The 27,606-nt window shown below is 32.7% G+C and overlaps 1 protein-coding gene across 1 annotated transcript in view; it reads right to left on the reverse strand.

Moving 5' to 3' along the window:
* Stacl (SH3 and cysteine-rich domain-containing protein) overlaps positions 1-27,606 on the reverse strand; it is a 427,746-nt gene that overhangs the window by 74,854 nt on the left and 325,286 nt on the right. The window contains 3 exon segments of the mRNA XM_073988359.1: positions 4,311-4,610; positions 10,061-10,216; positions 10,329-10,450. Coding sequence (XP_073844460.1) covers positions 4,311-4,610; positions 10,061-10,216; positions 10,329-10,450 — 578 coding nt within the window.

Below are 27,606 nucleotides of genomic sequence, written 5' to 3' on the forward strand. Positions count from 1 at the left end.
AACAAGCCGGCGTCTACCGTTCTTCTGTGAATCGATCAGAAGATGATGTAGCATCATTTTTGGATGAATATGAACAATATCGGCTAATGTTGTGGTATAGCCCCCTTATAGCGGTACCTTCCGATCTCCGGTATCTTGAGTATTTAAGCCACATCTTCCTACTAAACTACCTGTAATTTGGTACTTAGTTCATAGTGGTCACAAAATATTTCCACCAAAAATTGTGGACCTGGGTCCACGTTTGGGTATAGCCCCCATATAACGGTACCTCCCGATTTTCAGTATTTTGAGGATTTAAGCTACATTTTCCGAAAATGTATTATTTTGCCTGCACTAATTAATAATTTAGTATCCTCTATGTCCTTGTGCCATCCAAAATAGAGGATGTGAAACGAAATATTGATTTCAATAGTTTTTGTTGTACCTCAAGTTGCGGGGTGATTTAGTTTTCTCCGCTTATATCGCCAACCTAAAATGTTTTTTTTTTTGTAATTTTAACTTTTGTTTATTAATTTCTGAATTCTTTATTTTAGTGTTTTCCAATATTAAAGATATAAATAAAAAAAGTAAAAAATTAAAAAAAAAAATGTACTAAGGGGGTGCTTTAGTTTTGGCCGATACTGTATGTATGTATACATCGACAACAACAACATTGTAAATATTTTATTATTACCACTTCATATAGCAGCGTTGCCCTTCTTACCACCTGAGACTAATTCTTTGATGAATAAATAGAGAAACTAACATGAAAACAATTCAACCAATCTTTATTGTTCGTTTCTCCACTTGGATGTACAACACGGACTCATTAATATCTTGTAATAAAAGACAAATAAGCATAGCCTTCAAGCGTGCGAATAAATAAATAAATGGCAGATGACCAAGTTTGTCCTTCATATACTTTTTTGTATGTCACAACGACCAGCCACTCTAAGTTTAATATAGACAAAAACCGCCAGGATAACGAAAACCAAGAACCAACAGAAATATGCCGTTGCATAACTATGATAAATATACATTAAAACATACCGTTTGTTGCAAGTATTCTTGGGTAGGAATTCGGCAGTACATTGGGCACAATATGGACAACGGTCTAAAAATATTTTCTCTTAGATGAAGCACAGGTAAAAAGGTGGATAAGAGGCAATAACGTATAACGATGTCCAATCTGTGCAACAAAATTGAGCCCAATGTCTGTTAGTGAAAGCTTCTCAGATTGGAAGGAAATTCTTCTGAGGACTTTAAAAAAGTTCCAATTGGAAGTATTTTTATTGTTATGCTATTCATATAATTTGTTTTCTAATGACATGTCTTCATCAAAACGACAGAGACAAATCTACTTTCGAAAAACAAGAAGTCAACGTTCATAGTCTATATTCTATTATAATTATTAGTTTTCGAACATTTGAGTTTCCATTTCCATTTGAAGAGGTGGGTTTGATTTAGGACTTTCAATGCAAAACAAGATCGAAAAATGTAGTTAGTTATAAAGGTAAAAAAGCTATTTGTTAATTTGTGATAAAATCATAGACTAAAAAAGTGTAGAAGAAGAAATCCTCTCAGTGAGTATGTTCGAATTGAGTTAGTCTATTTCTACTCATTTCTTAAAATGGCAATAACTATAAATTTTAAGTCATTTATTCTGATAAAAGACAATACGTGGTTTTAGTCTTTGGCCGAATCTATAATTTCCCCCAAAAAATTGTCTTCGAAAAATGCAATTAAGTGAAAAGACTGTATATATCCGCATAAAGAATAAAAGAATCACATTACAACTTCATCTCTCATAATATCTATTCTTTTTAAGCAAAACAAGTTCTAAAATGTAAAATATTTAGTTTGATAGTACCTATGGTTATAATGGTAAAAACGTTCTTTGTTAATTTGTAACAAAATAAGATATGTATTTATCATTATTTATACGTTTCTATGCAAGTACGCAACTTCATCTCTTATCATCTCCTCATTTTAACATCACAATTAAAACTAAATTAATTTTAGTGAATGAAAACAAAATTATAAAAAATATAACTTCTGAAACAATTGACCCTTCTCCGAAGCTGTGTTGGCAAACAAAACGAAGAAATCCTAGCAACAAACTAAAACGACATAATAGCTCTGTTCCTTATTTTTTTAATGGTAAAAGCTGCAATATAGCAAACTATCAAAAATGAGTTTCACATACATAATTGTCAAAAAAGTACCGGAACGAAAAAATTTGAGAAATGTCAAAGTCGGCATACCAGCCAATCAGATGTCGACAAACATGTTTCAACTTTTAGCTCGCCAAAATGTATCGTGTAAAAAGTATCTAAAGAGAACGCCATTCATCTCCATTTTGCTTTAAAAAGAAGTGAACATTTTTCAACTTTATGGACATCTGGAACGCATTTTGGGAAAAAATGTGCAAAAGTGGATAAAATTTTAGGCATTTTTTTAGTTCTGGAACAAAGCTAGTATACACAGGAATTGAATAGAAACACATTTAATGTAAAACTTTAAAACTTATAATTTATTATATTGATATGTACATTAGAGTTATGACTTTTTGCAACTTCATATCCCTGTATCATAGCGTGTTGAGTTTCTACATAAGATTACACAAAATCTTAATTATAAGGTGATTCGGTGGAAACCCCTCACGCACAAAATGATTTTAAAATTTGAATTTATCAGAATTATAGGCAATTTTTTGCAGTCACTGTAAGCAGATATATACATATGTAAGTGAAAAAAGTACTTTGGAGCCACATGAGATAAGCACATTGACATAACATTTGTTTCTCGCTAATTTTCTTTAATTCTTAGAATCATAAAAATGTAGCAAACGCTTGTTAGAAAAATATAATGTTTTAACAAAAAAAAAAATCAAAAATTTTTAACACAAAAAAAAATTAAAATTTTTAACACGAAAAAAATTGGTTTGCGCCTTACCTTTTTCAATAGTAGACTTAAGTCCATATATTTACATTAGCCAATTTTCCTTGTGGCAATTGTCAGTTTGTAGGTGAGAGAGGGTGTTGAGAGCCAAAGGGTTGCCATATGCCTCACCTCTCTCTCTCCATCAAAATGACAATTGCCGCAAGGAAAATTGCCTAATATAAATATAGACTAAGTTTACTCATTCGTGCAACAGAAAATAATTTTTGAGATTTTTTTTCATTTCATAAATTTTTTCAAAAAAATATTTTTTTAAATCGATTTGTGTGTGAACTTTTTTTATATTTCAATGGAATACACATTATTGTAGTGATTAATAGGCAAAAGTTCATTCATCCGTTCTACAGGAAATCATTTTTGAGAAAAAATTTCGAAAAGTCATAACCATAATGTACGTATTAATTCTAAAATTGTATAAAGTCGACTATGTTAAAGAAAAGAGAAACTCAGATTTTTTGCAAAACGTGCTGGCCGAGATCTCATTTTCACCGTTGAGTTCAAACGACATTTACCAATTGTAAAGAATTTTATCATGTTTTGTTGAAATACTCAGGAAATGTTGCCAAACTTATGTTTGAGGATTTTAATCATGCACATATTAAAAATCGCTCTGTATTAAGAACAGCAACAGTTTCAGGATAAAGATATGGGGGGATTGAAATTCCACGTTAAAAATTATTTGGAGTTCTTAGATAAAAGTTGTTTGTGTACATAGCCGAAAGGGTCCACAACATTTTGCTGTAGGCTAAGCAAGTATTGTAAAAAATTGCCCTCACAAAGGTGGCTGCGGTTTGCCATAAATGTAATTCTGCGCGACGTAGAACAATTTTTGGCATGAGAACGCCAAAACTTGTTGCACTGTGCATTGAGAAATTAAGAAACTTTAATCTAGCAAACAATTACATTTTCGTAATAATACTGATAAAGATCGGGAGATGGCAGATGTGAATGGGAATGGGAACGATAAGTTTTAATCTTAAAAATTGGAATACTACTGAAACTTACATAACTTCAAATTTAATATAGCACTACGAACAAAACAAACAAATATATAAATAAAAATGTATGATTATGAATTATTGAGCAACAAATAAAACAAAAAAACATAAAACGCAAAGAACTACTTAAAACAAAGTTAAGAAGGAAAAGCGAAGGTTAACGTCGCTACTTTAACTTCGATATTTGTATAAATACACTGGAAGAGAGAGTGGCAGTAGAGCAAAATTATGAAATAAAAAGAGTATTTCTGTATTTTTCGATAAAGATAAAATTATTAAAGACAGGGCGTGGAGAATGTGTGGACAATTATTTTAGAGAAGGACTTAAAAAAAATCAAATAAAAGAAATTGTAGTAAATCTCAATGTCGGACCTGAACTACTCGATATGTCTTGTGTAGGCACCGGAAGTCCACCTGCGCCAGTTGAACTGAAGATGCCACCACTCCATTGTTGCGATAATTCCTGCTGCTGCAATTGTACACCCAGTATGGGCACATGCACTGGTGGTGGTCGTACACCACTGCGTCCTCCCCGACCGCTTGTTGACGAGCTGCTGGCAGCACCCATGGCTGTTGGACGATCACTTCTTTCAGGACACTCGGGTACGTTTACAATGGGTATATCGTTTTGTGATAAGCCATCTTTTGCAGTATTCTGGACGGATTTGTCAGCTGCAATAGGGTTGGCGTTTTTATTTTCGCCTGCTTGTTTTAATACCCGATACACTTGATCGATATCAGTGATTTCTAGTAGGTTGTTTTTTATTTTTCAATTAATCATTCAGATTTGGTTTGGGCCGATTGTAAATGTTTGGTATGATTTAGTTTTTTTTTCGAATTTCAATGGAGCCGATTATTTTGCAAAAGCATATTTGTTTGTTGATATCGATGAAATACATGATAAATGTAAATAAATAATATATATGTATGAGTTAAGAAATTGTTCTTATTTTACAAATTACAAAAATAGGTGCACTTCTAAAGTATAATTTTCTCTACTGTCTAGAAATATTTATTAGTAATACTAAATATTCAAGGATATTGAAAACTAAACCAAGACTGTGAATTTAGGCAGCAAATAATCTCGTCTGAAGACATTACAAAGTTATAATATGTTTAAAATGTTTTCAACTATAATGCAAAGAGTCACCCGATTATTGGATTGTTGAATTAACGAAAGAAGAACCATGTGCTAGGTTAAATACATAAGTAGTCAATAGCCTATAGGGAACTATAATACTTTTATAATTACGAAATTTTAAGACTTTCTACACAGAATCAAAAACGTTGATTTCTGACGAATTTTAGGAAGAGCTACAGATATAGACAAGCACATGATATGGGTTTTAATCAGAGAAATATTTATTTTATGTGTAAATTATTAGATTTGTCAAAATACCTATAATGTGGAATTCGAAATTTTTTAAGAATACAACATACTATATTGCTTTTAGTATTTTTAGACGGCACAAGATGGATTGGTGGATGAACCTGCATGGAGAGAATAGTAAATCTGCAGTTTTTAACGGTTATAAGACATTTCTGTGAATGGTCGTTAATGTAAGCTTCATGAGTCTTTCTTTGTGGAAAACACAGTATCCACATGGATACAAATTTTCTAAACTCTCATTTTACGTAACAAACCTTTCCGTTCAAAGTACCTTAAATTATTCTTTTTCCATAATTTTTAAATTTTTAAATACATTATAGCTATTTACACAGATATCACATGCTCCACTAATAACAAATCGATTATCTGATTGTGATTTGAAAACAAATTAGAATTTACCAACATTTGTTGGCTGAGAGGTATGTGGATGTTGTTTTTCTTGGTGTGGGTGTGTATGTGTGTTCAGAAGGTTTTTTTCAATATCTAAATAAATAAAATAAAATTTAAAGGAGGTGTTGTCGTAATTATTGCTATATTATGTGAGCATTTATGCCGGCCTATGCTGTTTTACAAAGTAACCGAAAAAGAAACAACCAAAATTTCCTTAAAAAGCAGCCAAAATTGTTTAAAAATATTTTTGTACCTAAATATGTATATGCAGCTATACTTAGACTCAAGAATTGAAATACAAATAAGCGCAACACATATTATTTGCAACACATCTAAATAAGTTAGGTTCTTTGTTTTGGATTTTGAGTTGATTTGGAACTGTTGTGATATCTGGTTTGATTTGTTGTTGTTCATTATGTTTGTTTTTGGTTGATTTAATTGCGTGACAATACCTAATTGAACTATACGCTCCATGAATGGCATCTTTTGGCGGAATTTTGCTGACGATAAATTTGTCGTCTCGTTGGTTGACACTGTTGATTGATTGTTGGTTTTTGTCTTCATCACATTGACATTGTCCTGGTTTACTGTTCCACAACACATACACACATAATTGCGTAGCAAAATAATGAATGAACGAATGAATGAAATTTAACAATCGGAAAGTGTCAAAATATGAGTTGAAATAGCTCTGCTCACATACATGATGCAAACCATGAGCTATATACCAGCTAACAATTTTGTCCGAGTTTTTTGTTTGATTTTTGAATTCGGAACTGCACAAGACTCCAATGCCGAATTCGTTCCGAAATCGGAACAAAATTGTGTGAATGTGCAAACGAATTCGGAAAGTTTTAACTGAAAACAATCGGATGGAACATTGGGAATTTCTAGAAAAAAAATTTAGATTTTCTGCACAATTCTGACAAAACTCTAAAGAAACATTAGGAAATGGGCAGAAAATAGGAAGATTTTCGGATACTTTTTCAGAAACTTGAACAAATTTCTGATGCTTGTTTCGAATTCTTCAAAATTATAGAATTTTATCCGAAATACAGACCATTTTCGGAGGTTTGATCCAAACATCTCAATAATTAACTTCTTTATTTAATTTTTTGAAATGTATAATGTGGATTTAATAAGATTCATTACTGCTGCCCGCTAACATTTCATATCTATGAATTTATAAAACACAACTCTTCCTAACCAAGTTTCCGTATGTCATCACGCTTTTGTTATTTACTTGATTTAATTAAAAGATAATTAACAATATTAATTATTATAAAGAACTTTTTAGAAAATGTGTATTGATTCTCCCTTTTCACTTGTTTTAAAATACAACATTCAAAACAAACACAAAATTTCAGCATTTCTTTTTAGAATATGTGCGGATTTCTCGGAAAATTATTTGAAAAAAGCGTAAAGAATAACGAGAAAAAGAGTTAACTCCTGTCATTCATATGTGCCACTATCATATGAATGACACAGTTCTTCCCGTGTACTTGATCTTATTGGATAAGATTCCGAATGTCGCATTCATTGCTGCTAGTTGGGTGCTGATATATGAGTGTTTGTGTGTGTGTTTTTTTTTGTGAATAAAATACACAAAACAACATTTTCCTTCAGAGTATGTGCAGATTAAAAAAACTATCGGAAAAAATGTTACAGAATCTATGAAAAATATCTGATATCGGAGCCCTCGGCAAAAATTGTAAGCTGGGTATATATTTAGTGAAATGCCATATTATTCTCTTTCATTCATTATATGCGATGTTAAATTGGTGAGTCGTTGCCAAAACAGAGGTCCTTAAAAGGAAAAACGTCGCTATATACGCTGAAAAAGCCTATCAGGTTATGTATGTTCATGAAATATCAACCACTTCTGATTTAACTTTTTTAAATATTTTCATATCCACATATCATATAATTCAATAACTTTCTAAGTGAAGAGAAAAACAAGCAAATCACAATGAAGCCTTTTAATCCGAGCCGTTTGTTGATAAGTTTTCATGAAAACGCTTCCACTTCAGGTCACATGAACTGCTGCCAATGAAATGTGCAGCAGGCAGCATTAATGCCTAGCTGATTGCATAATTAGCCCTCTAGTTTTAGGTCACATGTAAACAAAAACACATAATGAGATCTCTTGTGTTTTATTTATTGTATTATGGATTGGCATTCTTGATTTAAAAGAATTTTAATTGCTTTAGCTGAGTTCTTTTGTATGAATATTGAATAATTTAATATTCAGCTGCGAAAAAAAATAGCATTTCGAAGGTACTCTTTTTTACATACAGTGGTACTCGATACATTTACACCTCTATATGTATTATTGTGTTATTAACACTTATAATATGAAATGTGTGAAGTAAAATCGCACATATACGAGTATTACATTATTTACAACGAGTTGTTTGTATTAATTGATATACGATTTTTTAATCAGAATAAGGGTGCAATAAGCATTAACAAGTAGAGCATTATATCCCATCTATATTTACATTTGACAGGATATCAACAACAACACATGTCTAACATTAAAAAAAGATTTATTTTTAGAAATGTGATCCAAAGTGGACCTAAACAAAATATCGGAACTCCCAAAATCGAATTCAATACACATACATATATAATTTTTTGGAATTTTCGTACAAATTGATTTCTAAACCGCAAAAAAAACATGATAAGGAATTGTGAGTTTTTATTGTTTATGCATCAAGAAGATCAAGATGCAAATTAGACCATATCCTCGCAGCACAATGCCCTTGTATAAATCATGACTTCTTTCATGTAAAAAGATGTAACGCCGAATCACTACACTCATGATTCTTTAATTTTTTTGGCTACAAACATTTTGTCATAAGAAGAGATATAGGTGCATGGAACATTGCGTCTACTGCAAGAAATAATCATACGAGTAATTAAGCAGATCACTCAGAGGTTATCAGCAGATGTTAAATGTACATAAAATTGATAAATTCACACAAAGCCATTCTAGGAAAACATTAATTTCAAAGAAAGACTACATTGGTTTATAGAAATTTTGAAAAAAAAAACATGTTCGGAATTGTTTTTGTGAAACCGAGTGCTTTTGGTCAACTTATATGAATATTAAGTTACGTGACGACGTGAATTGTACTTGGCGATCTATCTGAGCGAAAGATAACAGAAGTTGTCCCCTTGTACAAAAAATTGTATTTTTGTGTTCAGAAATTGTGCTGCAAGCATGAACTTCATTAGATTCAAGAACTGACCGGATGTATGTCTAAATACATCATATACACTTCGGATATGTGCCATATAACAGGCTATTTTGGCATAATATCGCCAGTAAACGCATTTATAACCATGTGTAAGTTTTTGCAAATATTTATTGCAAAAAAAAAAAAAAACGGGAGGAGTCAAAATTTATTCTAAATTCGGCATATGAGACAGATGTTTTACACCCATGTGTTTATGTAAGTTGCAGTTAGACCAAAAATCCTATTGACAACAGAATGTGGGATTGTTTGCAGGAATTTTGCTGCACGACCTTTAAACTCTGCAATTTTACTTTTTTTAGCTTTGCTTAATCATGTTTGACCTCTGACGTAACTTCCCGGTGTTAGCAAAAAAAAAAAAAAAAACAATATTAAATAAATTTATATTATTGTAGTGTAATAATAAGACAATAGTAGTTTCATTATTTGTTTCGCGCTGCTATATTAATACCTACAATATTGTTCCAAGAAAAAAAGGGTTTCGGCCTTGGACTTAAATGAAGGGTTTTTTATTCACGAGGATTTTTTTGTTGTTATATTTTATATTTAGAAAAAATCCTTTTAATATTTAATTTATTTTTTTTTTTATTTTTCGTATTTTTACTTTCAACGAGATGTTATTTTGATCAGTTTTATGGCAAAAATCTGCCTTTGAAAACAATCGTGTATTTTTAATGATTTTCAGAAAGAATTGGAAATAAATGTTGACTTCCAAGGGCTAGTACCGTATTTTTTTTATAATTCTCAGTAAGTCCCAAAAAAGGCAATAGTTTTGTTAGTTTTAGGATTATCAGAAATCCAAAAGAAGTCCAAAGAATGGCCACAGAGACTGAGTGATAGCGAGGGCTTTTAAGCGAATTACTTTTTTCTAGCTTAACTAGTTAACTAGCTACAGACGATTTGTTAGTTAAACAAATGTGTGGTTTATGTTATATAAATGAAATTGGAATAACAATAATACGGTTTTTATGATTAAGCAACGACTTGAGCGAATGGAAAAGCAAACATATCTGTCTCGACTGGAATCAACGATATTCAATTTATTTCACGTTTCAGATTAAGGGGCAACTCCGCATACTTACTTTCCTCTTCGACATCAACACGATTTTCCAATTCCGATGTACTCTTCTGACGTCTCAATAATTTTTGCTTGGGTTGGCAACGTGGTAACTGAGAGGCACAATCGCCGTGAGCGTTTAATTTACAAATGCGACAGCGTAAACCTTGGCGAGTATGACCTGTGGTAAAAGATTGTGGAGCGTAGACAGGCCAAAAGAGTGAAATATACAAATTTTATTTTAAATATTTAGCTCTGGAAAACAACAGAAACACAAATAGAATAAACTTTACCTCTTAAAATCTGTGAACACACATCGCAGGCCGTTATCTTCTTGTAGGTATATTCCTGCAGGTGATGACTTCCATCTTCGTTGGGTCGTAATGGCTGTGAGGAGCCTCCGGCACCATTACGCCTGGTGATGCATTATTTATCATAAAAAAGAAAACAAGATATTATTAAAATTGCGATTGAAATTAAGCTAAGTACTAACGGATAAATATTGTTGTTCTTCTCAAATAAATAAAAGAAGAAATCAGGTGATGGACAATGTATTTGAATGAAATGACGAAGGAAACAAGATGCAAAAACACAAAATTATTAAAACCATTATTTAACTACATAGGTATGTAACCTTTTGATAAAAGTTACCCACTACTGCACTACCCATTCCACGTCTTTGTTAACAATAAATAAAATGTAATTTATAATATTGAATTACAACAAAAAATTGCTTATTTTGTTAAATGTGTTCTTAGAGGGATTCGTAAAAATTTCTAGAACCATAAAACATCGAAATAATATACAGCAGTTAGATAACAGGAGAATTGCAATTATGGAAAAACTATACGGGTTTTTGTCCAAATCTCCTGCTATTGATCCTCTAAACAATATTTCGTCAAAATATACAACGTTTATTTACGATTCATAATAAATATAGTCAAAAATAAGAATTATCTACTACTTTGGGGCGACAAATAAATACAACTTTTTTTGCAATTGTTTTAGTCATAATGGTCTAGTAATTGTCTAACAGTACATGTATGAGGCCATATTAACAAATAAACAACGATGATTCGGCCTCCAACAAGTACGCAGGGAATGAATATTTAACTCAATGTGTATTGTCGGAAAATGGACCGTTTAAATAAATACCGTTTGAAGTAATGGGGCCGAAATAGTCCTCCAGTGCAGTATTTTGAAACGACATAAAACAGAACAGTACTTCCTCCTTCATTAGTATTGGAATGACCCTATTTTTTTTGGATATCCTCCATTATCATAATAAATCCTAAAAAGTTTGTCAAAACCCCTAAAACCTATCATATATGGAAATTATATCCCTACTGAAGAAACTGGAATACCGTATGGTTGGGTACTATATTTTATACCAAGCAAAATGATTGTGTAGACAGAATTAGGAAATATTTAATAGCCATTATTCTGAAAGTCAGTAAAAGGAATCCAGAAAAATCAAGTTCCAGATCATGACATATTAATCTTATTCATGCAAACACTTTATTACTTACACCATCGTTTTTATAAAAAATGAAAAGTATTCGTCTGATTCTGAAAAGCTTTATATATCAGTGTTTACATTAGGTTTGTTTTGAAAATTTTTTTAATTGTTTTCATTGAACTCGTGAAAATGAAATTTCAATATACAGAGATGCCAAGGCACATTTATAGAAGGTAGAAGTGACAATTAACAGTATTTTTGCTTTTTTGTAAATTTGGATTTTAACATGTAATAAGGTCTACTCATGAAATTTGAAACATCGAAATTTGCTACCATAAAATACTTCTTTTCATCCTTAACGTATATTAAAAATTACCTACGACAGTTCTGAATACTTTATATTTACATTTTGATTCAAATTTGTTCTATTTCCTGGGAACATTTTTAGAATGGCCCTGTTATTCAATATTTTCTTTGACATTTTATTTTCAATAACAACTATTTTGTGAAATTTTGCCTGTTTGGTCGAAGATCATTTTTAATGATTTTTATTAATTTTCTCGTTTAGAGTTAAGCTTGATGATTGCTATTTTGTTTTTGAAAATTTATTGGTTGTTGTAATTCATGTATCTACCTTCTATGCTTTAAATAATTGCTTTGTTTCAGAACATAAAAGAGTGTACTATATACATATTTCGAAATTTTAACAATGGTTTCCTTTATAAATTTGACAGAAATTTCAAAAATAGTAGATTCAGTGCAGATCGTACATCTTCAGCCTATGACGGTAAAATATGTAGAATGCGTATATGAGAATTATATGGAACCAAATCACAAATTTTAGTAACAATCGCGTGATCGGGGTTCGGAAGAATAATATATTATTCGACTGCACTAACAACAAGCGAAACATAATACAAATTCGCGGAAATATCGCCGAGATACATAGCAGAAGATTCGTTGTAGCGATTGATAATAAACAATAATTGTAGAGAATCGTCTACGAATTTTATATAAAAAATTCGCTAAAAGATCGCCGGAAAGAAGCGCAGAAGAATAAACTGATCAAAAAATCGTCCAACAATCTTCCAAATGCAGGGATACTACAAATTGGGTTAAATGAGGATTTTGGGGATTTTGTTAGAGGTAGACGATGTTCATAAATTGGACAACTGCAATGATGGCTGGATGAACATGTTTACATATGGGCATTGATAAATAGTAAACAATATACATACATACATAGTAAAAGTAATGTCGAAATTTATATATAAAAATCTTATCAAATTTAAGCAACTGAAAGTTCCGAGTTTAGTACTAAAATTATTTAAATACCTCATCTGCCTACCACTAAGTAACTATGTATGTCACAAAGTAATATAGAAAAAACTCTGAATCTGAATTATTCCATACCAGAGATTTATTTCAAAACATTGAAATGCAAATTACAACAACTTGGAATTATACTTCCATTTCAAATACCTGAGTAAAACAAATGCCTTCCTGTATTAGATAAATGCCAGGCGTTTTTGTCTTCTACCCCTTATCGTTTCGGTGGTAATTGTATTGTAATAAAAACACCTCCCTCAGTGAATGATAGTCGGCATTGAAAAGACGAAAAATCAGAAACGAAACGTGATGAAGGTTATGCAACAACGCCTTGTTTTTACTCCCTCAGGCACAAACACAAACAACCTAAATACTTTGAGAGGTCCACGGTCCACCCTCAAGCATTTTTTTATTCTGACCCTTACTATTCGCAACAACAATCACTTGTTAGTGTATTTGTTTGTTATGGAATTCCCATAAGAATCAGGAGAGCATATTTGGACATTACAAATGCCATTTCATTCTTGTGGTTGAATTGCTTTGTTTCCTTGTTGTAAAACATTTGAAAACAAGCTATAAGATCTCATTTTTTGTCGAGTTGAGTTGATTTCCATGGGACGGGGAGAGTGTTGTCCAAGGGATAGTTTGGTTTATGGAATGAAGAGTATAAGGTGTGCATGTATTCGCAAGGGGCGACTTTCTGTAAGCTAAACATTGCAAATGCTGCTTGTGAGGTTTGCTTTGCGATGTGAGTGCGGAAAACTTTTTCACAAAATACTACTGTGGCGAATTTACCACAAAACAAACAGAAAAAAGGACAACACTATGGGACGTTTCAAAAAAATTCGAAATTAGAGTAGAACGTTTTTTTATAGGAATAACGATAGATTGGTTACCAACAAACATTCTTCTTATATATGTTCTGAAAGTTATGTATGTATTTAAGGTATACATAAACGAAGATATTCTGGCAACCACTAAGAAACCGTAACGTACATATGAAGGCCTTGAGTCCTGATTTATTTTTTCTATATATGTAAGTATGTTAAGTGCATTTATACATCTTGCGATCTTATAAATGTATCTATCAAACTCTTGTGGTAAGTCACCGAAACAAAAACAACACCAATAAATTCTTAAATGTCATCAACTACATATTAATATGTAAACAAATTAAGTCGATATCCCTCATAACGTCGGTCAAGGGACCAACGGAATTCGGATGCTATAAGCAATAGTCGTTATAAACGGTATTAATAAAATGAGTGACGAGGGCTGCACGTGAAGTGTCGAAGATGAAATATAACTTATACGACGTAACCATTCCAGAGGTATGGGTCGCCGAAGCAGCCAGTTGTCCTCAAACTTTGACAATCTTAAAACAAAACAATGAAAACTAAACACGTATGGAGGGTGCCGCCTAAAAAATTCGTCATCGATTTTTGTCCCTTTGAGTTTAAACCAGCCAAATGCAACAAATTAAGACAAAGATAATATTGAATTTTACATAAAATATTTGATAATTTAACAAATTTTATATTTTTGCATAGTTTAATAGTAAAAAAATTATATTACAATATATGGTAACATGGGGCGCCTTCGCCACTGGGGCGGCTTCGCCAGCGCCGATTTTCTCGCAAAATATAAGTGCTAGAAAAAATCCGTTAAAAGCAAAATTGTGAGTTTAATGAAGATCTATCATCTCCCAAAAGTTGGCAGTTGTGTCATAGGTATGATAGCGGACGCACGTGGTTTTGTGTTTTCAGGGTATTGGGAAAAATAATTATGGTAGGTATTTTTTGTGATATCTTCTTTACCTTTTGTGATATCGAAAACACATTTTATACCGTTAGAAGACAACTACTGAAGAATATATATCCCAATAATTCGCATGAAACAAGCAAATGCAAATGTCAATATATTAATATTATGAAATATGTAAGGGGTGGGGCGCCTACGCCATGATAGGGGCGTGGTGGGTTAATGTTCGAAATATGTCATGTTTAACTTAAATTCTTTATACCATAGATATACCACACTATAATATGATGTTAAAATCAAAAATTATCCTAAACGTATCTTGTTTTAGTTATATTATGATTTTTGTACCTAAATTCAAGGCACCTACTTCAATTAACCGCTAATAGAAAACATGTTCCTTTTTTGCATAATGTTGATATTTAAGGAATAAGTATGGTAAATTACAGTTTTAGAGTCCGTTTGAGAATGTTCAATATCGATGGCGAATCTGCAACCATGGATGGGGAGGCTTCGCCACTTTTTTCACATTTTGTAAATTCTCAAAAATAATATTTTAAAAACAAAATTATAACCATTTATATATCAAAACTTATAGTCAAGATATGCTAATATTTGTACCAAAAATAATATTTGAAAAAACTTTAACGGTGTCGGTATGAGAACATTTTGAACAAAAACGTGGCGAAGGCGCCCCATGTTACCATACATATAACCATGTTTTTATACCCTACACCACACTGTGGTAAGGGGTCTCAATAACATAATAATCTGCAAAAAATCGACGTTAAACGGCCAACAATCTTAATTTCGAACACTTTGAAAATGTTTGACGATTTTACGGCTTTACGACGATTTGCGGCCCAAAACTGTTTGCATATTTTGCAAATGCACAAAATACAAAATATAACCCCGTTATTGAATTCAGTTTTCTTTGAACGAATTTTGGTACGTTCAGAATCTTCGTATCTTTATTTTAAAAAAAAATATATGAACATATACAAAATCCGATGTCTAGTTATAAATCAGTCATAGGTTGTTGGTCGTAATAACCCAGCAAACCAATCGTACCGACATCGTAACGAAATCGGGACAAAATTCGGACGATACGTCCGATATCTGATCCGAAATCGTAACGATATCTTAACGAAAGTTGTATGAAGTAATTTCGGAACGAAATGTCGGAGCGACATCGGATCGATTTCGTAACGAAATCTGAAGAAAATCCTTGGGAAATTCGAAAAGGAAGTTTCTTTCCGACATACGTTCCGAAATCGGAACGAAATCGATACAAAATCTGAACTATTTCCTCTCCGAAAAATCGTTTAGAAATCGGAACGAAATCTGAACGACTTTGCTTCGGAAATTGTTCAGACGTGTCGGACATCAGACATTTGGTTTGCTGGGAAGTTGTTCAACAACATCTTCGAACATGTTTTACGTACATATGTTTGTTATTTAACGAGTTAACCTTCTTAATCAGGATTTATTTTACGTGTACGCAATAAAATTGACATTTGAAACCCCGTGGGATTATTGAATCCGGTTATATGTTTACACTATAAGTTGAGGAAAAATGCAATTGTGAAACCGAGTCTTTGTCTTGTTCATTAAACCATTGTGCGAAAAACTAATTTCAAAATATGATAAGTAGGTACATACTTGTTATTTACTCATCAATAGACAGCGGAATCCTATGCAAATGCATATATGGTTAGGATGGTCGTAGAGAAAATCTGATTAGACAGAAACTCGTTTTATTACAAAATAATACGAATTAGGCCCAGACATTTTTGCATATATTGCATATTTTGCATATCGTGCATATTTTGACATATTTGTACATATCTGCATAAAATGAGCATATGCAAAACCATATGCAAAAATATATTCAAGGATTTATGGTCTAAATATCCCACTGAAATGGCTGAAATTTGGTATTAAGTCTTCGTTAGGGGTATGCAACTTTAGAACAGAAATCTGTCCGCATAGGTCCACGTCTTCATATAGCCCCCATAGAACGGTACCTCCGGATTTCTGGTATTTTGAAGGTTGTGCCCTCAATATCCCATCGAAATGACTGAAAATTGGTATTAAGTCTTCGTTGGGGGTATAAAACATTCCACCTGAAATTAGTCGGCACAGGTCCACGCCGTCATATAGCCCCCATAGAACGGTACCTCCGGATTTCTGGTATTTTGAAGGTTGTGCCCTCAATATCCCTCAGAAATGGCTGAAATTTGGTATTAAGTCTTCCTTGGAGGTGAAAAACTTTCCACCTAACATTTGTCGGTTTAGGTTCAGGCCGTCATATAGCCCCCATAGAACGGTACCTACGGATTTTCGGTATTTTGAAGGTTCTGCCCTCAATATAACTCCGAAATGGCTGAAATTTGGTATTAAGTCTTCCTTGGGGGTATAAAACTTTCCACCTGACATTTATCGGTATAGGTCCACGTCTTCATATAGACCCCATAGAATGGTACCTCCCGATTTTCAGTATTTTGAATGTTGTGGCCTCAATATCCCACCGAAACGACTGAAATTTGGCATTTTGTCTTCGTTGTGGGTATAAAACTTTCCACCTGAAATTTGTCGGTATAGGTCCACGTCTTCATATAGCCCCCATAGAACGGTACCTCCAGATTTCTGGTATTTTGAAGGTTGTGCCCTCAATATCCCTTAGAAATGGCTGAAATTTGGTATTAAGTCTTCCTTGGGGGTGAAAAACTTTCCACCTAATATTTGTCGGTTTAGGTTCAGACCTTCATATAGCCCCCATAGAACGATACCTCCCGATTTTCGGTATTTTGAAGGTTGTGGCTGTGGTTATACATTTCTCTATTTTATTGACTGGTCTGAAGAGAATTTTAAACAGAAAAATTGTACACACAAACATTTTTTTACCTATTATTGAAATATTTGTTGCATACGAAAATATGTAAAACTAGCGAAGTGCCCGCTACTTCGTATGCGGAAAGGATATAAAAAACAAATAAACAATATATAATATGGAAATGGCGAACACTGAAAATTTTATTGTATTTATACCAATTTTAAACAATATTTATTGTTATTTTAGTACTGTTCGTACCGCTTTAGTTCGATTTTCAAAAATATCAGCCGTATCTCACCCTAACATGTTAACAGCTAGACCAACATTGTACACCAGTACTCCCACTAAATCCAAAAAATATAGAGATTTCAGCACTGTCCCTACACCCAATAGTACGATTTTCCAAAACTACCTCAATCCTTTACTTCAACAGTAACCTTAATTCCAAAAAACAGGATTCCAGCGTAATCGGTGCTCTCAAATTCAAATTGTACCATTTGGTATATTTCGTGGCCATAAGTACGAATTTCAAAAACTACCTCCATGTCTCAATCCTACACTCCATTCGTAGTCTTACCAAATTCCAGGATTCCAGCTCTATCCGTTCCCCCAAATACCCACTGTACCAAATTTAGTACCATTTTGTACTTTTCGTACCCATAAGTACGAATGTCCAAAACTACCTTAATCCTATACTCCAACAGTAATCTCAATTCCAAATTTAAGGATTCCAGGTCTAATCGTTCACTCAAATCCAAATTGTACCTTATTTAATACCATATAGTACTTTTCGTGCCCATAAGTACGAATTTCCAAAACTTCCTCAATACTACACTTCAACAATAATCTCAATTCCAAATTTCAGGATTCCAGATTCCAAATCCCAATTGTACCAAATTTAATACTTTTCGTTCCCATAAGTACGAATTTCCAAAACTACCACAATCCTACACTCCAACAGAAATCTCAATTCCACATTGCAGGATTCTAGGTCTATCCTTTGACCCAAATCCAAATTATACCAAATTTAGTGCTTAAGTACGAATTTCCAAACTACCTTAATCCTACACTTCAACATTAATCTCAGTTACGAATTTAAGGTTTCCAGCTCTATTCGTTCACCCAAATCCAGACTGTACCAAATTTAGTATTTTTCTTATCCGTAAGTAAGAATTTGGAAAACTAACTCCATCTTACACCCCAACAGCAAGCTTAATTCTAAATTTCATTATTCCAGCTCTGTTTGTTCACCCAAATCCAAATTTGGTACTTTTTTGTCCCATAAGTACGAATTTTCAAAACTACTTCCATTTTACAATCCAAATGTAGCCTACGAAGTACGAATTTCTAAATTATCTCAATCCCATACCCTAACATCAATGTTAGTTCGAAATTTCAGGGCTACAGCTCTACCCGTTTACACTAAATCTAAATTGTACCAAATTTAGTACCACTTAGTACTTTTCGTAACCTTAGGTACGAATTTTCTAAAAAACTTCCATTCTACAATCCAATAGTAGCGAATCTTATACTCCAGCAGCAATTTTTATTATTTTATTTATTATTATTTTATTATCCGATGTATTATTATCTTAATTATTTTATTATCTTAATTGTACCAAATTTATTACTTTTCGTAACCCATAAGTACGAATTTCCAAATTATCTCCATCCCATACTACAACATAAATCTTAATTCAAAATTTCAGGATTCCAGCTCTATCCGCTCAACCTAAATCAAAATTGTACAAAATCTAGTACCATTTATTACTTTTCGTACCCATAAGTACGAATTTTCAAAACTGCTTCCATTCTACTCTCTAACAGCAGCCTTAATTCAAATTTCAGGATTCCAGTTCTATTCGTCCGTCCAAATCGTAATTGTACCAAATTTAGTACCATTTAGTACTTTTCGTACCCATAAGTACTAAGTTTCAAAACTGCTTCCGTTCTACTCTCCAACAGTAGCCTTAGTTCAAAATTTCTGGATTCTAGCTCCATCCGTTCGGCCAAATCGTAATTGTACCAAATGTAGTACCATTTAGTACTTTTCGTACCCATAAGTACGAGTTTTCAAAACTACTTCCATTCTACCCTCCACCTGCAGCCTTAATTCAAATTTCAGGATTCCAGCTCTATCCGTTCGCCCAAATCGTAATTGTTCCAAATTTAGTACCATTTAGTACTTTTCGTACCCATAAGTACGAATTTTCAAAACTACTTACGTTCTACTCTCCAACAGTAGCCTTAGTTCAAAATTTCAGGATTCCAGCTCCATCCCTTCGCCCAAATCTTAATTGTACCAAATTTAGTACTTTTCGTACTCATAAGTACGAGTTTTCAAAACTACTTCCATTCTACCGTCAAACTGCAGCCTTAATTCAAAATTTCAGCATTTCAGCTCTATCCGATCAACCTAAATCAAAATTGTACAAAATTTAGTACCATTTATTACTTGTCGTACACATAAGTACGAATTTTCAAAACTACTTCTATTCTACTCTCTAACAGCAGCCTTAATTCAAATTTCAGGATTCCAGCTCTATCCGTTCGCCCAAATCGTAATTGTACCAAATTTAGTACCATTTAGTACTTTTCGTACCCATAAGTACTAAGTTTCAAAACTACTTCCGTTCTACTCTCCAACAGTAGCCTTAGTTCAAAATTTCAGGATTCTAGCTCCATCCGTTCGGCCAAATCGTAATTGTACCAAATTTAGTACCATTTAGTACTTTTCGTACCCATAAGTACGAGTTTTCAAAACTACTTCCATTTTACTCTCCAACAGTAGCCTTAGTTCAAAATTTCAGGATTCCAGCTCTATCCGTTCGCCCAAATCATAACTGTACCAAATTTAGTACTTTTCGTACCCATAAGTACGAATATTCAAAACTACGTCCATTCTACTCTCCAACAGTAGCCTTAATTAAAATTTTCAGGATTCCAGCTCTATCCGTTCGCCCAAATCATAATTGTACCAAATTTAGTACCATTTAGTGCTTTTCGTACACATGTGTACACTTTTCCTAAACCACCTCCTTATGTCAACCGTACCTTTTAACCTTGATTTTCACACCAAATTTCAACCTTTAACCTTTATCCGTTCACAAAATACGATTTTGGTACCAAATTTAGTACACTTTAGTACTTTTCGTACACTTATAGTTCGAATTTCTAAAACCCCTTTAGCACATCTTTCCTACACTCCGTCAGTGACCTTCATTCCAAATTTTAAAGTTCTAGCTCTACCGGTTCCCCAAATACAAACGGTACCATATTTAGTACCTTTTAGTACTTTTCAAACCCTTCCAGTTCGAATTTCCAAAAACCCAGCCTTATCTGACCCCTTCGGACCAAGACTGACCCTCACCCAAAATTTCAAGATTCTAGCTTCAGGCGTTTGGTCTGGGCGTTGATGAATCATTAAGTCAGTCAGTCAGTCAGTCAATCACTTTACTCTTTTATTAATATAGATGCATAAATTTTGCATATGCAAAAATTTATGCATTTTGCATATGTCATATGTTTCGATTGCAATGTAATCAGAAGCCAAAAATATGCCCAGTCCCAAAATTTGAGGTAAATCGGACCAAAAATAGGGGTTGCATAAAATTCGGCTGTCTACTCATCAAATACGAGTACCAACTGCAAAATTGTGTACTTAGGTACACTATCGTATATACACGAGTATCTAAAACCGACACGAGTATATCAAAGTATACCGCTGAATCTAGAAACTTGCAATTGTGAGTGAGTGGGGTTTTGGTAATTCGTACTAGAAGGGTAGTAATTGTGGTACCCTTTGGTATGGGAATCAAGGTTGGGCAGTGGTGTTTATGTGAAATGTACTGAATGGTACTAAATTTTTTACAATTTGGATTTGAATGAACGGATAGTACTGGGATCTTGATTTTGGAATTAAGATTACTGTTATAGTACGTTTAGATTTATAATTGGATTTCGTAAATCTAAACGTAGTTTTAGAGTGTAGGATTAAGATAAGGAGATAGTTTTAGACATTCGTACGTATGTGTACTAAATAAAAGTAAAATTGATATTACAGTATAATCTCGATAATCCGGACACCACATATTTCGGCGGTGTCCGGATTACCGAGTAGTAACAAAATATATATTTTTGTGAGTTTAAATGATTGATAGCGAACGTTTAATAAATAACCTGACATCTAAAGTAAACGAATCAATTTTAAGCAAATATCACGGGCTGCGACCATTCTAAGACTGGTGGCCGCTTTCCTGGATTTTAGTTCTTATATTCATTCCTCCAGTGTAATTTAGATGTTATTTCCTATGTATTTTTGTCGTCTAAATCCTCTATACAATTGATCTATGTATATTTATTCAAAGTGTTACTTCATGGATATATACTTCGTAAGCTATATGTATACATTGAGCCTCTTACGACTCGCGATACATCTTCAGAATTTAAATGTACTTTGCTCATTATGGAGAATATATTTTAATCATTTCTATGAACATCAGCAAAAGACTTCATCCCGTCATCCAAGCCTAAAAGATGTATTGTTTTATATAAATGTAATAGCCTACGAATAAGACAAAATGGAATTTAAATCTATTGGTTTCATAATTGCGCAAGTGCAATACAACGGTTCCTACAACCTGTGATTTCAAATGTCAATGAAAGAAAATAAGAGGAGCCATACGGATTTTTTTAATAATTTATTGAAATTCTATGCAAAGTCTCTTCTTGTTTCCTCGTTATGATTTGAATCCCAATAAAAACTACGCTATTAATCCCAACGCTTTAAATGTTTTTAAAAAACTTCTAGGTAAAATATCCTTGGAATACATTACATGCTCCCAAGGCATATTCGCACTAATCGGGGTAAGGTGCACTCAACATCGAGTTTTCAGGAAACTAGGCTACCCAACATTAGGTTTTGAATACTGTTGCTTATCATAGTTAGCCATCAATGGTTGAACCGTAAAAAAAATCAGACGACTGATTCAGATTCAGCAGGTACATATTTGATAATTATTTCCATATTGACTGCACAGTTGAGTCAACAGTGGCTAGCGAAAAAGTCGAGATTTGCGCCGAAAACTTATTTTTTCTTATTTGGAGTATCAATTGTTATTGCTAAAAACGAAAATGTTACTGAAATAAATAAGAATATAAAGCTCAAGATAGGAAAAAATTCTGATGTCCGGATTATCGAGGCAAGAAAAATATGTTATGTCCGGCTTACAGAGTCTACAATGTTAAATATGCTAGTGTCCGGATTACCGCGTTGTCAGGATTAACGAGTGTCCGGATTATCGAGACTATACTGTATTTGGATGTGGGTGAACGTACAGAGTTGGAATACTGAAATTTGGAAATATGATTACTCTTGGCGTGAAGGATTTGGGTTTTGGAGGAGGTTGGAGTTGGAGTATAGGATTGAGATATGGAGGTATTTTTGGAAATTCGTACTTATGTATACGAAAAGGTACTAAATGTTATACTATTTGGTTTTGGGAGAACATATAGAGTTCTGGGATATAGTTCTGGATGTGTTGCATAAAGATACATACATATTAGGGTCAGTGTTCGTGTTTCGAAAAGGTGTTTATGAAATGCATACAAATTCTGAAATGAGGTATGGAGGTCGCTGATGGCTGAGTTATAGAGGAGGCGTTGGAAAAAATATTCGCCAACCCTTCAGAACATTTCATTGTTGTAAAATGTTTGTTGTAAAATGCTTCTCTTCTAGCCTATTTTTCAACGGCATTTTGATAAAGATGTCAACAATGCATTGAAATAACAAATATGTTGAGATTGGGTCAGAATGTTTATGAAAATCCGTTTATTGTTTGGTTTTATTTTAACGCGAAGTCGATTTCTAAATAATGCACTGAAATCAAAAAAAAAAAAAAAAATCAGACGTATCTTTTCAACAAAAAAATAACATTTTAGTTAGATCTATGCGACTATTGTTTTAAAAAGTCTCAAAAAACGCATTAAGTAACTTCTTTGAATAATGATTTTCTACATTTTGATATCACAAATTCCAAAATTACAGTTACTTCGGTTGCAAAATTTGGATAAACGTTCAAAATACCCTAAACTGTGGACCGTTCTAATAAAACGTGGACTTAAGAGGAATTTTTCTAAATTAAGGCTTCTATCCTCTGAGAATTTAAGGTCCAAATTTGCAGCCAATGGTGCAATGGTGTTCTCGGTGTGTAACTGCGAAATGTAATCGCAGTTTGGAAATTTGAATTAAAAGGCAGTTAAATTCTGTACGGTATTTAGCAAGCGGTTAAATTAATAAATCTGAAATTTAAAATGTGGGTCGCTGTTGATGTGTAAGGGTGCGAACAGTACTTAAATGAAATTTAATATCAATTAAAATAAATAAATATTTTATTCCTTTTCCCCATACAAAGTATCGGGCATTTTGCTAGTATAATATAAATCTTATGAGGGCGAGCATTTTTGATGTTATCGAATGGGAGTAACTAATAAAATCAAAACCGCGGAAACGATTGGTTTTAGGATCCTTCATTACAATAATATCTGCAATGACATTTCTTGAATAGGATTGTTATTTTTAAACGCAGAAATGTTGCAAGAGCATGTGTTTTAGCTGTACGTATTAGATTCAATCACACATCCTTGGTCATTTATGGTGACGATACGTATATATAGGAATACAATTATTTTTAAGGTAGGGTAACATTAGGCAAAGTGAGCATAAATTTAAATCTATTATTTACGCTCACTTTCTCTCAGTAAGCGCACACTGCCGGTAGCTGGAACAAATATTTGTCTAATATGACCTTACCTGCTGCAATTAAGATAACCCCAAAATGCATAAAAACATGTATAAAAAACACTCTAATCACTACAACTTAGCCATTTGTTAACCGATTTTGAAAATCTATGGCTTGTTCGAAAGACAATATTCTCCCCTTTCAAGGAAAAAATAGGCTGTAGAAATCCGTTGTGGAAAAATATTATATGCCCGTTTAAAATTGAAATTCCAAGAAACCCCGGTTTTCACTACATTTTCCGTTATAATATCAAAAAACCAAGTGACCCAAAGAAACCAAAGGTATTTTCGTCTTCCATGGACTCCCACAAAACCAAATTTATGCATCAGAACCCCCTGCAAAAAGTTTTTGTCAACTTTTGTATGACAGTGTTATTATGGATTATTTATTCTCTTTACTTTAAATTAACTTCATTTGAATTTAAATTTTTCAGTTTACGATATCACTAAAATAAGTTTGTTTTATATTTACATTTACATATGTATCTTTTTTAGCTTGATTTCCTATTTTTTGATTTAAATTGTTTCCTTTGTTTGTTTTTCTTTTTATTTAATTAAATTAATTGATATTTTTATTTTTAACATATCGTAGATATGAAATTAATCACTGAAATATTGAAAAAATGTATGCGAATTACGAAAAAATTGTTTTTACAAAACAAATTTATCATCAAATACAACGCCTTCTTATGAGGAAAATGTTGTGTACACACAAAAATTCAATTTTGTTGAAGCTACAAGAAAGATTTTTGGTACATGGATTGAGAAAAAAATCCTCTCCTCAAATCGGTTCGAGATAATAATTTTTGTTATTTTATTAGAAAAAATCTTATAAAAACGCTTTTCATTATATTGAGAAACATTGTTAATTTATGACTTCCTACATACTATATGCTTACTGAGGTCCCATAACTTTAGTGAAAAAGTTGTAAATTTTAGCGGAAATTAAGAAAGAATTCAAAACAATTGGTGGGTTGCTACTTGGGTTAATCTAAACATCGCGAAGATTCAAATAAAACCAAAACTATACAAATCTGTTTAGCGGTTTGCATATTATAGCAAAAACAAAAATATATATATTAAGGGAGTTTATAAAATTTTTGTAAGAGAACATATTTTTTCAAATTTATTTTGTGAGTTGAAGAAATTGTGGGAAAAATAGGTCGGAGCTATTCTTCTATTTTAGTTAAATTTCACGCAAAAAATTAATTTTTTATTCAAATCGCTTCTCGGATACACGCCAACATCTAGCGGAAGATATGGAGAACGTTCAAATAAATTTTGGGTTCTTTAAGTGGGGTATAATCTTGAAATAAAGCTATATCGAGTAATGTTCATTTTGAAAATCGTGTAAACCGCGAAATCCTCAAAATCACTTGATGCGCATGCGATTTTCCGATACAACGAATGGTTTTCTTTTCATTTGTATACATTTACCAAGATTTACTTTGGCAGCTGCGATGTAGCATCGTCTACAGTTAAGTGTACAAAGAACTGTATAACGCTTATATTTGCACAAAGTTCATACACTTTTTATGCACATCCGATTTCACTATCAACAATGAAAAAATACGATAAAATACATCAAGAACCGTAAATGAAGAATCGCACACTATTTTTTGAGATAAATCGGATACAGCTTCCTTGTCACTTAATTTTTTTAACCGCTGTTTTCGCAAAAACGTGAGTTATGTGACAGTTTCTTCATTGAAAGGGAAACGATCACAGAAAACGCGATTAAATCCGCGATATTTTCAAAAACAGTTTTCGCACATTTTTCTGTTTTGCAGTGGGCGTTCTCGCCGTTCTAGTGGATGGATTTTCACGATCTATGATTTATATGATCCGGGCCGCGAAAAAAACTAAAATATCTTAAAACGATATTGTAAATAGTTTACCCAAAAAATTGTTTTTTTTTAGAAAAAATGTCGCAAAAATGTTTGGCCTTTACTTACTGTGGTGCTGTATAGACTACATAGTCAATACACACATCAAATTATGCGTAATCGCGAGTTCTTTAATCGTAGTATCCAAAAATACAAAAACAAAAACACCTAAAATCTAGCTTCAAAATGTCAGCATGCATAAAAGGTGGATGCAGTTGAGATTTTGAAAAGTGATACATTAGAAGTGAAGTCTTCGTTTTGTTTCTTCTACTTTTACTTTGGGCAGATAACAGTAATTTAACTCACTTAGCGCCGAGAACTATTTTTGCGTGAAAACTTAAAATTTTATATGAAAATGATATTTTTGAAACTTTTTAAGCATTTTTTAAGAAATGACTTTTTTCTGCAATCGGTCCTTCTTTTTAAAGTCCCGAAAACTTTGAAGAACTTGATATTACCATATAGATGTATTCTTCCATGCCAATTCCCTGGTTTTTGATTGAGAAAACACTCCCAGCAAAAATTTGGTAAGCACATGTCATTACTTCTTGCATTACCGAGTAATGAGTGCTCATTACACTCCGCATTATCAGACAGTATATATATAACAGTTTACACATAACTAGTTACTTCCTTACTTACTATTTACTTACTAAGTAATGAGTATGGTGACACAGAGCTAGTGTGCCCGACTACAAATTCTAGAGTATAATTTCACCTCAATTTTTTCTAAAAATAGAACTATGCTTTTTAGCTTCTTTTCGACTGCCGGTATGTGGTATGTACTTAAAAAACATATTTAAGGAAGTACTTCCTTCCTATGACATCCCCATGTAAAAATAATGACTTTTACGGTATATTTGTAAGTAGTTACTACTGCCAAATTTTACTGAATAAAGTCATTACTTAGTAATGACTTTTTTTGCTGGGCTCTTACTATACTCCTAACAAATCCCTGACTTTATATGAATGGAACATTTATGATTAAATTTTTATCGCATATTTAAATTTTTCATCAAAAGTCGAAAATTTCAAAAACGTCGATTTTTTGGAATTGCTTGCGTTTTAGGATAATTGCGTGAAAATGCATAAGCCAAATAAAGCTTTATGAGCATGGAATGACAGAAACAGACAGTACTATAAGAAAATACAAAAAACCCCACAAAAATGTTCGAAAATATCCAAGTTTTACGTAAATTTTTGCAACCATTTTTGGTGGCGTTTAAACGATCAGTGGCTTTAAGTGGGCTAAGCGGTTTAACCAGCAATCGAATAACAACGTAAAAAGTGTTTTTACCTATTTTTATTCATTTACGCGGTCATAGCTTCCACGCCAATTAACTTTTTTTAGCCACATTTTTGAGCTTTGATGAAAAACACTTCGTTTGGTTCAACTATGGTCGTATTTCGTTGTACACTGTAACATTTCGCGTATTATGATATTGCAAACCTTCGCTTCATCAATATTACATTTTTTTGACTTTCACTCATATATATTTTCTAA

This window comes from Musca autumnalis, unplaced genomic scaffold (assembly GCF_047663935.1).
Source record: "Musca autumnalis isolate F117 unplaced genomic scaffold, ASM4766393v1 scaffold_5, whole genome shotgun sequence".
NCBI lineage: Eukaryota > Metazoa > Arthropoda > Insecta > Diptera > Muscidae > Musca > Musca autumnalis.